The sequence below is a fragment of the Taudactylus pleione genome, unplaced genomic scaffold, assembly GCF_031769625.1.
Source record: "Taudactylus pleione unplaced genomic scaffold, aTauple2 ptg000226l, whole genome shotgun sequence".
NCBI classification, from domain to species: Eukaryota; Metazoa; Chordata; class Amphibia; order Anura; family Myobatrachidae; genus Taudactylus; species Taudactylus pleione.
The window spans coordinates 3,073,539-3,089,746 of NW_028284628.1; the positions used below are offsets into that span (position 1 = coordinate 3,073,539).

Sequence of the window (16,208 nt, forward strand, 5' to 3'; positions counted from 1 at the left end):
CTCCGACTCCGGCTGCGGGGAGGGAGCCGGGCGCCCGCTGTTCACAGCGGGCGCCTGGTAATAGGAGCCTCCCTGCGGCGCCGGGGTTAGGTTGGCCAGAGGAGGCGGAACTGGTTCCGCCTCCTCTGGTCCACATTAACCCCGATGGGTGTGGGGGCCCTTAACGTGTGGGGACCCAGGGACGATCGCCCGTCGCCCCCCCGTTATTCCGGCCCTGCTCTGAATTATTTACCTTATTTCCTTCTTCAGTGTTTAACTAATTTTTGCAGTTATATTACATGTACAATTGCCGCCTTCTGAACGATCACTGCCCTCTAATAAATGATCAATAATGTTGTATTGGCTTTCTTCACCTTCACTGACCCTTAATGACATTACCCTCCCATCTCCTGCTTTCTGTAATCCCCTGCTACTTTTGCACCATCACTGGCTCTTCCTTCACAGTTGTTGACTCCACCCCTGAGTATCTTGGCACCACCTTTTCTGGGCAAAGTTCCAGTGTTCTTTTAACATTCAGAACCTTTGCCTGAAGCTGGGATCTTCTCTCTTGTTCCCTTCTAAACCGGTCTACCTGTAGTTTCTTCAGCTTCATTTCTAACTCTGTGACTTTGTCATTGAAATTTCCAGGTTTGCTAGGTGAGCTGTGAGCTCCTAAATAATTTTTAAAGGCTGCCACCTGTTCTGCTTTAGACATGGCTTCCAGCATGCTGTTACAGGCCAAAGTGAGATCGTAGATGTCCTGTGTCAAATCCGAACTTTGAAGTGGACCCGGACTGGGTGCATGTAAGTCCTTGTGAGCAGTTTCCTGATACTGGAACGAGGCTGGACGCAGGGGATACTTGTTCATGAATGTCTCTGCCTTTGCTGGATGATGCGGAGGACAGAGATCACGGGGAAAAGGGAACTATTCCCCACCGGGTATGCAGAGTGCAGCTGTGGAGACACTGAGGTATGGGAACCTGGTACCGATGACTGGGAATGCTTGTAGAGGAGGCTCTGTAACATAGCGCAGGTAGGGGCAGATTACCAGAACTGAGAAGAGCAGAGCACTGTCAGTGGCACTATGAACTGGAGCTGGCAGCAAACTAATTAACCAACTGAGCACTGCAACTGGGACACTGGAGGTAAACGAGACAAGGAACACAGAGAACTAGCGCCCATACTAGCTGTGTAAGACGTTGCACTGGCAACCTGAGAACTCCCAGGAAGAACTTAAGTACCCAGAGCTGGATTGGCTGTCAGAGCCCATGTGAATCATTCAGACTGGATTGGCTCAATCCTGACATGTGGCCAAATCCAAGAATGCGACGCCCAGCACCCGGCAGTGTTTGCACAGACTCCCAGCCACAGCAGCTCCAACATGCCAGAGACCCAGTGCTGCCTCTCAGGGACCTGCCCACTGTGCGAACCGCCAGCATCCTAACAAAAATATCTGTTGCAATCATTTCTTCCTTACACTCCTGAAGATGAGTGTCATGGATAATCATTTCATCCTTTGATAGGTCATTTTGAGGAATGATATCAGGAAGAGCCAAATCAGCATTATTGAAGCTGAACTCTGTCCTCTTCTCCTGCACATCGAGAGTGCACAGGATGTTCTGACACTATGGGCAGGGTCTGCTTTTCTTGATGTCACTTCATTCTTTTCTTTCATGTCTTCTTAATGTCTCAGGATGCTCTGTTCTTGCAGTGACCTCACATACAGCTCACAGACGCTCTTGCGGGCCTTCCCTGAATCATCCGGGGCAGAGTAGTTAATGTCACCTTCTTTGCACGAATGAAAAGAGAGCAGACATCCTCAGTGGCCAAAGAACAGTAGGGCTGACCACAAATGGCTACAAGCCTTGCTCCAGGACAAAGTCCTACAGTCTCTGCCATGTTAAACCTGGTCAGTTCAGTCACAAAACCACCAGAATCTTCTTTAAATTCGAGCTGCCCAAGACCAATTCTCAGCTACGAAATTCCTCAGGTTTCAGATGCCAGGCATAACTTGTAACCTCTTGACAAAGTGGTTCCCCTCTTCTTCAACCTCACTGCCATTGCTGGCAATTAGCCAGAGTGACTGTCTTCCCACCTATCCATATGTCCACCCAAGTACATCTATGCATGGGCAGTTGGTCTAATAGTACTAGCATAGACATGCATCCTGATAGTTATCCCCTGGAGTCAATTTTGGTGGGCGTTTTTGGGTGGTAACATGGGAGATGGCTAGCCAGATGCAGGTCAGCGGCTGCATCTCAAGACGCAGTTGCACTGACACGGACAGCCATGTTCAGAAGGATAATCTTTGCCTCCATAGGGCTGGTGCAATGGTTGTTGTTGCATCTTAATACGCACAGTGGCGGATTAGTGCCGCAGCAGGTGGGCGTCGATATATGAAGTCCATCGGTGTGGCATTACCATAGATAGTCAAGCTGAGGCAAAATGCGCAGTCGCGGCTGCAATAGCATGCACCTCTGTATCAGGCCCCAAGGCTCCAGAAATATGGAATTCCGGAAGAACAGTGTTCCTCCTCCAGATTTGTCCCCAGGGCCAGTGCTGCCAGTCTGGTCCTTGTACTAAAGAAAGACTCAAAGTGGCTAGTAGCAGCAACAGGTGGTGTGAGGAGTGCATGGATTATGAGCGCAGACCATAATGAATGCATGCTGGAAATGTGACTATATGGGTCTGGAACTAGGGTTTTTGGAGCCCAGGGCAAATAAAAAACATCCCCGGAAAAAAAAAATTCTATAAAAGAATTATATAAATCTTATATAGATACATAAACTAGTTAATTGCTATAAAACTGCATACATAATTACATTTAAAAAAATGTCAAAAGCAAAAAGTGATCAGTGAAATTAAAGCACATTTATATGTGTATTTTACTTATGTGTGCTAAATACATTAAACAAAATTTTTTTTTTATTTAGGCGGAATATAACTTACATATGTTTTGGTAAACAGCTAAAATAACAAAAAAATCTGTGTCTAAATATCGTATATACAAGGACCTAACTGTATGTATATGTGTATATACATATGTTCCTATACACACACATTTTCATATACACACATGTAAAACATACTGTATACACATATATACACGCAAACTATATATATATATATATATACACACACACACACACACACATAAATCATACTGTATACACATATATACACACAAATTTATATTATACACACACACACACACACACACATATATAACCCCAGTTTATGATACAGAACACACGTGGAAGTGAATCAGACACAGTGCACCGTCATGGTTCTGTTCAGAAGCTGTAATTCATGATTTGGTAAGGTACAGAGAACAGTGCAATGTAATACAACAATCTCAGAAATAACGACTCTACAATTGTCTATATTACACCATATAAATATACAGAGAATGCAGCTATATGTCTCACCAGGAGCATTGACTGTGTCAGCACCTCCCAAACCAGAGGCGCCCACCCATAGAATAAATGTACAATCTTAACATTACAGTATGTACAAAAAAAGAATTCACTTTATTTTCGTAATTTTTTTTTTTTCCATTTTTATTTTTTCGGTGTTTATTTTAAACCGACCACGCGCAAAACAGAATAAAAAATAAAAACTGTACAAGAACCATTAAAGGATTCGATTGAGGCTTAACCCCTCCACTGCTGGATGCAGGAGATTTATAAGCTCCGCCTCTCCCTTCCAGCAGAGCAGGGGGGGCAAACTCCCAACAGCCCCATATAGGCCATCGATATGCAATGTCGCCAAGTCCCTCCGGGGCTGCAGGAGTTTATTAATATAGGATGGCTAAAATAGAAAAACAATTGCTACAGTACTGTGTACAGAAATGGCATTTCATCTTTTTTTTGTCCATGTTCCTAACAAATAAACACTATCACCAGGACCTCTGTTTATTAACGTGGGGCAATGACACTGTGCCCCACAGATGACGATGAGGAGACGTCACAGCCTTTCCGCTTGTGGGGAAAGTTTCCCTGTAACCTGATTGCTTCAAATATTACACATTAATCAAATATGGCAAGTGAAAAGAAAGGCAAAAACCCCCAACACTACACCTTTCAATAAACATAGAACATCAGAGCGGATCGCCATATTGCAGATAGAAACGTGACTGGGGAGATTCGCTGAGAACATGTCTGCCATTCACGCCAAGATGGGTAATAAGACCACTCAGACACCACATGAAAGCCTGGCCTCTCTCTGACAAAGTAAAAAAGTTCATAATAATAGTAAATAGTAATAGTGCATTAATATTAAATAAAAAAATTGCCTTCAGTTCCCTATTATTGAGTCTAGAAAATATATTGAGAAAAGAAAAACAAAAATCAGACATAAACATATTCAGTCTGGTCAGTGTGACATCAGGATCTTACCCATAACGCACCACTCTCTGCTCTGATCCCTACATTAAAGCAGAGTCTTTAGGTGATGGAGGAGAAGTGTCTGTCTATAATTCTTGTGTGATCATATGCAATAGGAGTATGGCACCAAACATCAAAAATATGTCAATGTACAGTGTGGTATGTACTATAGTATGATCTCTGGAGAATGAATTAGTGTCGGCGATGAGGAACAAGCAGAAAGCATGCTTAGGACGGCTGCTGTGTCATTTTGACCAAGTGCTTTGACATTAGTTACAGGATTGTAGCTAATCTTGGGTCTAAAGTTGGAGTAACGTCTGAGAGATTTCCACCGCAATCTGGCAGTAATCACCCATCGGTCTGCGTTACACTCAGGACCCTGATCATTCCCATTTAGCCCTTTTGAAACTTTGCTGGCTTCAGTCTCACTTTGCTTTTTGCTTTAGAATCCTATCACACATTACATATACATATATATATATATATGTATAATAACAAAATGCTACGACTCTCCGCTCACTAGCTGACACCAGGGGTCAGGCTATTACCCTTAGAAGTTCACTAGAACTAGACAAGTCTACACACAATCAAACCATGAGAGCATCTGTGCACACACACATACATTTATACGTCTTTCATTTAAAGCAAAATGCACATTCACTCGCTCATGAGAAATGTGATCATGGACTATTATCTGCCGGATGAATTGCTGGACGTCTTGAACAAAAGTGAATGGCTGATCATTCCTTAATACAGGTTAGTGTCACTGCAAAGGCTGTTGTATATATCCTATATAGGGGGCATAAAGTGCAAACTGTAGACCTTTCATACCGAGACCCCCTATTGCGATGTCTGTGTCTATTCCACAATACATTGCTGGCTGAATAATTTGGACTTTTGAAGACCACTCTGGTATATCCTAAATCTCTCTTTCATAATTACATAGCTTTCTAACCACATCAAAAAGTATTACTTGACAACCAGTCCCCTAGTGCAGTTGTCAGCCCCACCTTTTAGCCTTACTGTGATTGGCCTATTCAGATTTCTGTCAGTGGAGACAGCCAATTGCAGTATAGTAAAGAAGGGAGTGTCTCTGACACCTGCACCTTGAAGATGGTTGTCAAGGTCCCATTTTAGCTGCAAAATCTACAGCCTGCTATAAACTGTTTTTATAACTTGAAATAACATGTAAAACGACACAGTAAGAAAATTTTACCAGGATTACTCTTTCGAACCCGTACACAGGCATTTTTATACGCTCTTGCAGTAACAACACATCACTGTCTAATGGCAAGAGAATAATTTTTCTATAGTACTGAGGCGGTCACGTTGTGTCAACACGCCAACACACAAGGTTCTTGGGGGCTATGCACCAGCGACCATTCTGTGGTAATTATCTTTGGAAGGACGCAAGCTGATGTAAGATTACACATAAACAAACAAAATAGTTTTCAGGTTATCATAGAACAAAATGTTTTGATTACTCTTCTCACCCTGGCCTGCCCTTATACATACAGATGCAACACACAATGATCCTTAGGACTACGGAAAACACTTGAACTTAAGGCAGATATAACAATAAATAAATATGCATATATAGCAGTCTGTAAGCTGCTTCTCACAGGCGGTGGTTACATTCAGGCCTATCACTTCAGAAGGGTCATCACTGAGGCATGAGGCACCTTGAACAATGTGGCCAATTAGCTTGGAAACCTCATCTGTACAATTTGGTATATTAATGGCTCACTTAAGTGGGGCTTAACGGTGACCTGCTGGCGTGGGGAGGTTGAGGTTTTGCCGACGTTTTCCTAGTGCATTGACAGGCTACGTTCACATGAGTAGGTTCAGCCCACAAAATGACTGCCTCAGCAGCGTAAAGGTGCATGTACACCGTGATGTGACTGGGCACAACGGATATTGGTAGGTGTTTGTGGACAATATGTATATTTCAGTGAAAACCAGGAAACTGCACATTTTGCTGGCCAATTCGATGCCTAATTGTTTGTTATAAATTACAGGGGGAAAAAAAGCTCTATACACCAGGTTATGAAACAAACCTTGATAAGAAAGATTATGGGGTCTATTTACTAAGCTTTGTTAGGTGATAAGGTACCAGCCAATCAGTTCCTAACTGCCATTTTTCAAACACAGCCTGTGACATGGCATTTAGGAGCTGAATGGCTGGTACCTTATCACCGCTCACTTTATCTCCTAACAAAGTTAGACCCCTCTATGATGTATCACCCCCTTAATATGACCAAATCTCACTGCAAACGATCAATGCTATGAAGTGACCTTGGACCCTGGAGCGGAACAATGACTGAGACCTTTGCAAGAGCTGACGCACAGGACAAGGCTGCTGTAAGCCATGGCAACCAATCCACAATGCCCCTGTTTGTGTGTAGAGACTACTAATGGACGTCGAGAAACAGGAATTTGTTTTTATAGCTCCACCTTCCATAGATGCCGCTTACAGATATGCAGGTATTTGGCAACAAAAATGAATAGGTTAATAGAAAAACAGAAATAACAACATGCAACATATAAAACAAAAGCAAAAGGTAAAAATAAATGACCGGAGGAAAGTAAAAAGTATTGTATTTTTTTTTTCTTTCCTCCCCCGTCCTTTTTGCTGCTCACTGTTCTCCTAAATAAAACCTGGACGTCTGTGAAAGTATTGCCAGGAGGTGCAAAGAAAGACAGGGAGCTGAGGAAGACTTTCAGTCAGGGTGCACGAGGCTCCTACACAGATAATCCTTCCGTTGCCCCCCATCTGTTAGTCTTTTATCCCCCCCATTTATTTATGGCGTCAACGTGGATCTCATGAGAAAAGGCGATCAATAAATTATAAGCATTTAGAAAATATATATTTTATATATATATAGATATATCTATGTTTAGAGATTAAAGGTAGACTTAAATAAAATTAAAATTTTTCTATGCTTTTTTTTTCTTTACCAAAAAAAAAAACCTCCATGTCTGTTGGAGGCTAGAGGGTTCCACATTCATTTACCGTTTGGCTACCAAACAGAGGGCAACAGACTTTCTTGCAGAACAGGATTACTTTCCAAGACCATCGTGCACACGTCAGAGGTCACACTGTGCCTGTGACCTTGTAGCACTGATGCTGTTCACGGTTCACCCAGAAGCCTTTGCCACAGGAGCGCCATTCGCCAGACAACAAAAGACACAGAAATAAGCACATACATAAAAGGCACAGCCCCTCTTTTCCACAGTTCTTGTATTCCTACGTCAATCCCAGAAAATGAAATATTCACAGGATCGAGCTGACAGGATTCCCTTTTTCAGTTTTATATAAAAAATAATAATAACAATAATTTTAAAAAAAAATGACGTTCCACAGGTATGAAATAATGTAAAAATCACTTATGATTGTATTGAGTTCATGATGGGGTTTTTCCTTTTGTTCTTTCTTTTCCTGAAAAAAAAAATGGCTTATCACAGCGATGCGCAAACATAGAAATGAAAACTCTGTTTCCTCGTTGCATCCGTTTGAAAAGGGAAAGAACATATTCGAAAAGGGGGAAAAAAAAAAACTAAAAACCCCAAAAACACTTATTTAGAAAAAAGTATTAAAAATAAAATAAGTTACAGTTTTTTTGTTTTTTTTTGTAGAGTGTGTTGTAACTTTCTTATGGCAACAAACTCCTATTCTGTGCAAAGTATCTGAATAATCTACAGTAATGTGTTTGTTCCCCTTGAGAATAAAAAAAAACAGAAAACAAAACAAAAAAGAAAAATTAATAATAAAAAAAGCAAAAAAAATAAATATGCAATTGGAAATAAACCATACTTTGATCTCTGTGTAAAACAGTTCTCTGTGAGTTAAATAACGTCTGAAAGTTTTAAGTCAGCAAAGTTCAGGACTCCACGGGGGACGTGTTATTATCGTCAGTCTGTTCTAAGTGTCCATCCTGCGTTGTGGTGTCCTCCTCGGTGTCCGGCATAACAGAGGTCTGTGGTGGATCCTCTTCTTCTTCGATGCCACTGTTCCTGTCCTTATCAGACTCCTCCGTCTCCTCCTCCAGCGTCAGCTCAAACTGAAACTTTTCATTGCAGCCATCCTCGTCTTTGTCATGGTCATCGGGCGGTGGAGAGGGACTTTGAGGTATCATACCTTGGTACCAATCCCTGTTGTCCTCTAAAGTGTCAAGGATATCCTGAGCGTCCGGGTGAACAAGGTCCGACCACGTTTCCCACAGAGGGTGGACAATATAATCTATGAAGCCAACCTGTTAAGAGAAAAGTAAAGGCTTCAGACTATTGGCAAATTGCATGTACGGGCAAACGTGTTATAGTTAGAAAATGTTGTGTATATACCTAAAGTATAAAAGATAATGGGCCAAATGTAGTAGAGTGAGAGGGTTTAGCAGTAATCTCTCACACTTTTTGAACTCCACTAACGTAATAGAGTCCGAGAACAGGCAAACTCCAATGTTTTTAGACTCCCAAAACTCTGATGATTTAATCTCTCATTCAGATGTTTTCCCATTTTGAAGATAAAACTCGATTAATATGAGGCTAGTGCTAAACTCTCACATTGTCTAAGCTCTCACCCTATTACATTTGGCCCAATGATTATTGGTCACATTAATGACAGTAGCAGTAGTGTTTGCACTGCAGTACTCTCCTCACAGGGAGTTACATGGTTGCACCTTTTATGGTGTTTTACACCTTTCTTAGCTTCTAATTTGTTGGTTCAAGTCACCTGAAGGTGGATTACCTGACTTTTTGAAATCTTTTTGTACTTCCAACCTGGACCAGCTTACTGTTTCACGATCACATTTATTCCAGCATTTAGAATAAATTGTGTACAATGCAGACTGAGGTTGTTAATACGTCGGGGCGGTCTCATGGCCGATATCTCAGCTATGTACGGCTCCGCACATAGGACTCAGCAAGTGTGTTTTGGCATTGCTCGGGCAAACACGCAGATACATGACGGCAGGTAGAGACCAAAGATGCCCACTGAGGTATTATCTGTGGCTGGAACACCCTGTAACTGTTCCACTGTAATAGTCTCGAGTTTACTAATATTCAGAGAGGGAAACATTATCCCAGGCTTGTGAATTTTCAGTCAGGTGCTGGCTGGGACTTGTAGTTGCACAACAGCTGGTCAGCCACATGTTACCAGCCACTGCCCTATACAAAGTGCAGCAGGAAGACATGAACTGGAGGCCACAAAACTAACAAATAGTGATATATAAATATTGAGTGAAATAAAGTTACAATAAACTCATTGGCAGCAGGGACTAATAGGTCTATATAAAAGGTAATATAATATAAGTAACAAGGATGGAAGAGAGAGGAGATGACATCTAGGGTCTGGTTTAGAGGTGGACGCAAATGCCGCCATGACTGTGTCAGACACCCACTGGCAGTGGCACTAAGCTGCCGATGTGTGTACAAAGACGCACCATCGGTCACACCGATGGACATTGCACCAGCCCTCTGTAGGCACAGAATGTCTGTCTGAACATGGCTGACAAAATTGATTTACCTGCAGAAAAAAAATGCAGTCACTGACCACGACATGCCTGCATTAGGCCAGCCACCCCCTTGGTACCACCCAGGAATGCCCACTGGAATGGTCTCTTTCTGCATCCAAATTTGATCTGCATCCCCAGGCGGTACCCATCGGGATGCATGCCAAGTGCGACGTGGACGCAAGCGCAGACTTAAAACATTGTCCGCTTCCATTCAACATTGCCACTGCGTCCACCACTTAAATCAGGCCTTCAGCCTGCACCCAGGCAGGGAGAACATCGGATCACCGATTAAATAGATAACAGACAATCTCCATAAAATGGTATAATAAGCAATGAGGTCTTGTAGACCATAGCAACCAATCAAATAACAGCGTTTAGCAGTTTAGTGTTGTCCAACTAGTGACAGCTGAAATCTGATTGGTTATTATCCGGTACAACACTTTGCGGCTCTTTGCACCAACTAATTCACCAGGCCCCAGTGTCTCCAAAACTAGAGGGTGACATCTTGCCACATAATAGCCCCAATCTTTAAACTTCAAGGGGTAAATTTGCTAAGAATCAAGTTTGGTCGAGATGACAATCTCAGGAGAGTTTAGGCATGATTTTCAACTCGCAAATTGACTAAAGGCAAATTCGGGTGAGTTACAGAGAGATTTCTCTCTTTGCACTCGTAAAACTCGGGTGAGATAGCAAACTCGAATCTCATCACCATCAGGCAAACTCGGAAGTACTTTTCACCTAAAAGATACAGCTCGCAAATTTACCAAGAATCGAGATGACAATCTCGGGTGAGATGCCTGCAAACGCTCTGCCAAATTGAAGTTTTAAACACTCACCTTCAGAGCTGCAAGTTTGGCTGAAACATATACAAATCATTGTGATTTGTGTATGTTTCTGCCTGTAAATAGTTTAAAAAGGGGATATTTTAAGAAAAAAAATGACATAGGGCCCCCCCAAAAAGCCTAACCAGCCTTGGACTTGCCAGCCAGTCCTGGTACCTAAAATTACGGGGAACAAAAGGAGTAGGGTTCCACCGTAATTTAGGTACCAGCACCAGGCTGGAGGGCCAGTCCTGGTTTTAATTATAGGGAGAAAAAAATTGCGTAGGAGTTCCCCTATAATTAAAACCAGCACCGGACCTAAAATGGCCAGGCTGTAATGCCACAGCCCGGAGACCCTATTACCGGGCCTCCGCGGCCAAAGCATCAGCCCAAGCCGGGGATCTCAGGGGAAGTGTGGACCCCCCCCGAGAAGGGGTCCCCCCCCTGAAACCCCAGGCTTGGTCTGAAGCCCGGGGCTCTTCCCCGCACCCCTGGAGCATTGGTATGGGGGTAATAAAGTGAAAAATAGATGTAAACTATTGTATTTTACAGTGGGACTACAGGTGCCAGCATGCCTGCCCTTTGGCACTTGTGGAACTCAGTGGCTAGGACTCACGTGGGACCAGCCAATGAGCGGACGCTACATGTAAAGCGGCCGCTGATTCGACAGCGGGCCGTGTGAAAAAAAAGATGATTCCGATCATCTGTCAATTCGCGTAGTGTAAGTATATGCAACAGCATATACTTACACATGTCCGCTCAGGTTCGGAGAAGTCGTTTTTTTATTTTGCAAAGACCCTGGATGCTACGGAGAGCAGCACCAGGATGTATGTGAGTATATGATCTTTTTTTCAGCTCCTGCTGTGGATTCTACTTGGAGTAATGGACAGACACATCTGGAAGCAGGTAAGTATGTGTGAGTGGGTAGGTGTATGGAATGAAGTTTTACTAGGCAAGGTGTGTGTGTGTTGTCTTTATTTAACTATTTATTTTACAGTGGGGGTATGGGTGCTGGCCGCCTGCTGGCACTTGTAGTTCCACAAGTGCCAAAGGGCAGGCATGACGGCACCTGTAGTCCCACTGAAAAATACAATAGTTTCATTCTATTTTTCACTTTATCACCCCTGTACCCAACGCTCTAGTGGTTCGGGGAAGAGCCCGATGCTTCAGACCAAGCCTGGGGTTTCGGGGAGGGGGGGACCCCTTCTTGGGGGGGGGTCACCACTTCTCCTGAGATTCCTGGCTTGGCCTGAGCAGCTTGGGCTGATAATGCTTTGGCCACGGAGCCCTGGAAATAGGGTCTCCCGGCTGTGGCATTACAGCCCAGCTGTTTTGGGTCTGGTGCTGGTTTTAATTATAGGAGGACCCCTACGCAATTTTTTTCCCCCTATAATTAAAACCAGGACTGGTCCTGCAGCCTGGTGCTGGTACCTAAATTACGGTGGAACCCTACTCCTTTTGTTCCCCGTAATTTTAGGTACCAGGACTGGCTGGCAAGTCCGGGGCTGGTTAAGCTTTAGGGGGGGACCCTATGTAATTTGTTTTTGTTTTTTTTACATTTAACCAGTTTTTTACAGGTCTTAACACACTAGCAGCAGCACATATCTCACTGATATGTGCAGGCTGCTAGTTCGGGAGAGATTTGCAAAGAGAAAACACTGCAATCTCTGGTGATGCAAATCGAGATAAAAAAAAACCTAAACTCAACCAAACTCGATTCTCAGTAAATTTACCCCCAAGTGGAAGCTCTGGCTACAGGGAAAAGGGTGGAACAACCATACACCAGCAAATTCTGATCGGCTGCTAAGGGCAACGCCACAATTTTTCTCTGAACTAGTCCTCATGTACTGTATGGACTTCAGTGTACAACTACCTGGCTATGGCCTTGTTCCTATTTGGAAGCTGGCAACTCCCTGACTAGGATGCGTGACCTGGGAAGTGGTACAGATTCACCCCCCATATTACAGGAAACTAATGTAAGATTGCTCACCTGGGATTTCTCCACAGAGGCCGTATGCTTGTCACACATGGGGCTGATCTCCATCCCCCTCTCCCGCTCCTTGTCTCCCTGCCTGAAGAACTCCTCCAGGATACGATCCGTCCACTGACGATACAATTCCAGCGGTTTGGTTGGGTTGCTGAGATCGGCGCAGTGCACCATGTTACGGAGGACCTGTAATGGCAGAGAGCAATGAAGGACCCATGTGGTGTCTGGGGCTTGTGCATGGTAACCTGGAGACCAAGTCCTGTCAGCTATGTACAGCCCTTCCCTTTGTCACCTACTTACAGTACTTGTACCGTTCTACTTATAAACTTGTATTCCCAACATCTATACGTGTTTCCATACATTCTGTATGACGCTTATAGTTCATTCTTTGGCAGAGGTACCATAGGGAAAACGGGTGGTGCCTGTGTGCCATAAGCACATACCTGTAACCCTCCTCATGGCCCACAATCAGATCCCCGCCCCACTGAGGGGTAATGCTGTGATTTGCGCGTATTATTTTGACTTCACCTCCCCCCATACACCCATGAATAGCATGGGGAGAGGGGCCTAATGACACCATGTACCAGTCCCCACAAGAGCTGCTACATACACAACTCCCCCCTCCCCTGCAAATTCTGCATTTGCCCCTAATGCACCTGAGTGAAGCATTTATCATATACTGTACAATCCATGGGATATCACTCACCTGCATCCTGTCTGTGTAATTATCTAGCAGCAAAACACCAGAACTGGTCACTTTTTTGGTCTCCACCATAGTCTTCAGGTCGGCTAACAGGCTCATGTGTTTGGACATGTCGGTTGCCAGGACCTGGTGGGTAAGAAAAGTGATATCTGAAAAAACATCTCTCTCCCTCTATCTTCCTCATATCTCTCTCCTTTCCATGGGCCTGATTCAGAGTTATACGCAATGCCGATATGTTTGCAGTTGAGCGGTTATCGCATGTGTCGAGGTACATTACCATAGTGGCTTGCAGCGACAAATTACTCGTCGTGTGATTGACAGGCAGCGAGCGTTTGGAGGAGGTTAAGGGGAGTGGCGACAATGAATGCCGGCGTGTCACAACCGTTTTGGAGGCGTGTCCCATCCGGCGTTTGAGATCCCGTACATAAGAAATATTTCAGATCCATGTGTACAGTCAATGTTATATTAGTGCAAATAAGCGCCGTGGTCGTGACCCCATTTCAGGTTGCACCATTTATTTAGGGCCCGCTGATGGTCAGATATGCTGTACATTCTATTTGCCTGCCTTTTATGTGGTACCAGAAGAATGGGGCACTGACTGACCCAGCTCTATTACTAATACCTGCTGATGAAGTGGATAGAAGGGGGCTGATGATTCTGCTGCTCTGTGCATGTTATCTGACCCTAACCGGGAGGAAATGACACGTGCAGACGTCACTGGGATTTCCTCTGACAATGTGGAAAAGCAGCGTTCAGCTTTGAAGGCTCTAGTATAGAATGTCCATGTGGGGCCTTATACACCATTAGAAGTCATGGTGCGGGAATAAGCCGCCCACCTTTGCATGTAGCAAGGTACTGTACACTGGGCAGCTGTATTTATACACTGTGATTTAGAGTGGAGGTAGGACACAACCCTCCCAAACTTTACTCTCCGCATAATTTAAATTGACCTTTTTTGCAACATAACAAGTTATTGCCAAGGAAAGGAACTACACATTCTGGCTAGAATCCTTACTCTAATGAGGCCGTCTGTGGGTGTATTGGCCGTGGACCCTCGCTGAAGAAGATGGCTGTTACAGCCAGCCATGGCCGCTAAACTCTCCCATCTACATGACGTATCTAAGCAGCCATCTATGGGATGGCACTGTCATGTATGATGTACTGTATCTAAGCACCAATCTGAGGTATGGCACTGTCAGTTATTATAGATCTAAGCACGCATCTATGGTATGGCACTGTCAGGCATAATGTATCTAAGCACCAATCTGCAGTATGGCATAGTCAAGTATGATGTATCTAAGCAACCATCTATGGTATGGCACTGTCAGGCATTATGTATCTAAGCACCAATCTGAGGTATGGCACTGTCAGGTGTTATGTATCATAGCACCAATCTGAGGTATGGCACTGTCCGGTATTATGTATCATAGCACCAATCTGAGGTATGGCACTGTCAGGTATTATGTATCATTGCACCAATCTGAGGTATGGGACTGTCAGGTATTATGTATCTAAGAACCAATCTGAGGTATGGCACTGTCAGGCAGTATGTATCATAGCACCAATCTGAGGTATGGCGCTGTAAGGTATTATGTATCTAAGCACCAATCTGAGGTATGGCGCTGTAAGGTATTATGTATCTAACCACCAATCTGAGGTATGGCACTGTCAGGTATTATGTATCATAGCACCAAGGTATGGCACTGTCAGGTATTATGTATCATAGCACCAATCTGCAGTATGGCACTGTCAGGTATTATGTATCATAGCACCAATGTGAGGTATGGCACTGTCAGGTATTATGTATCTAAGCACCAATCTGAGGTATGGTACTCTCAGTTACTATAGATCTAAGCACGCATCTATGGTATGGCACGGTCAGGCATAATGTATCTAAGCACCAATCCGCAGTATAGCATAGTCAAGTATGATGTATCTAAGCACCCATATATGGGATGGCACTGTCAGGTATTATGTATCTAAGCACCAATCTGAGGTATGGCACTGTCCGGTATTATGTATCATAGCACCAATCTGAGGTATGGCACTGTCCGGTATTATGTATCATAGCACCAATCTGAGGTATGGCACTGTCAGGTATTATGTATCATAGCACCAATATGCGCTATGGCACTGTCAGGTTTGACGTGTATATACCTTAATATTAATGATAAGGTTCAGTAATAAGATTGGTGGAACCACCTGTCTATTAGTACATTAGTTGCTATACTTGAAGCAACAACCCAAACATTTTACTTAGGAAATACATCACTGCTTCTGTCACCATGTGTGGTTATGTACAAATGCCTTATTACCATGTCGATCACCATCTTCCTCATTGTCTGACGTTGGCGTTTAGTCAGGTTCTGGAAGATGTCACAGTTCTCTTCCTGCAGAAGCTTAAACCCTACGGCCAGGTGATGGTTCTCCAGCACGGACTCGTCGTTGTACATTAACGCCAGCTCTGAATCTGATTGTGAGATAAAAGAAACCTCATTGTGTGTGCGGTACAGCCAACTTATAGTGCCATGACAATGCCATGGTCAGACATAGGAACATGCAGTGCTGACAGGAGACCTCAGGGAGCCAGCAGACACGGGGCCAGGCTATCAGATCCCAAATAAGAAGCATTTTGTTTCATAGCATAAATAACTGAACTCCACCAAAGGCTGAATTATCAGTCAATTTACCCCGTCAGGGTATATTTAGTTATGCATATATATTTGTGATCATTAAGTATATAGCATAGTATTTTATGTTACTGTACATAACAGTTCCATTTATTCCAACAAAGCCTGGCGTGTTATAAGGAGGTGCCTGTCA

The 16,208-nt window shown here is 43.7% G+C and overlaps 1 protein-coding gene and 1 pseudogene across 1 annotated transcript in view; both read right to left on the minus strand.

Annotated features, from left to right (window-relative positions):
* Positions 1-374: 374 nt before the first annotated feature.
* Positions 375-2,270, minus strand: LOC148517193 (signal-induced proliferation-associated protein 1-like; annotated as a pseudogene).
* Positions 2,271-3,266: 996 nt separating this feature from the next.
* The window catches only part of PDE4A (phosphodiesterase 4A), a 28,597-nt gene continuing 15,655 nt past the window's right edge, over positions 3,267-16,208 (minus strand). The window contains exons 7-10 of the mRNA XM_088479062.1: positions 15,701-15,855; positions 13,389-13,511; positions 12,686-12,868; positions 3,267-8,617 (exon numbers count right to left, since the gene is read on the minus strand). Of these exons, the coding sequence (XP_088335188.1) occupies positions 8,246-8,617; positions 12,686-12,868; positions 13,389-13,511; positions 15,701-15,855 (833 nt within the window). The 3' untranslated portion in view covers positions 3,267-8,245. The remainder of the gene's footprint in view (positions 8,618-12,685; positions 12,869-13,388; positions 13,512-15,700; positions 15,856-16,208) is intronic.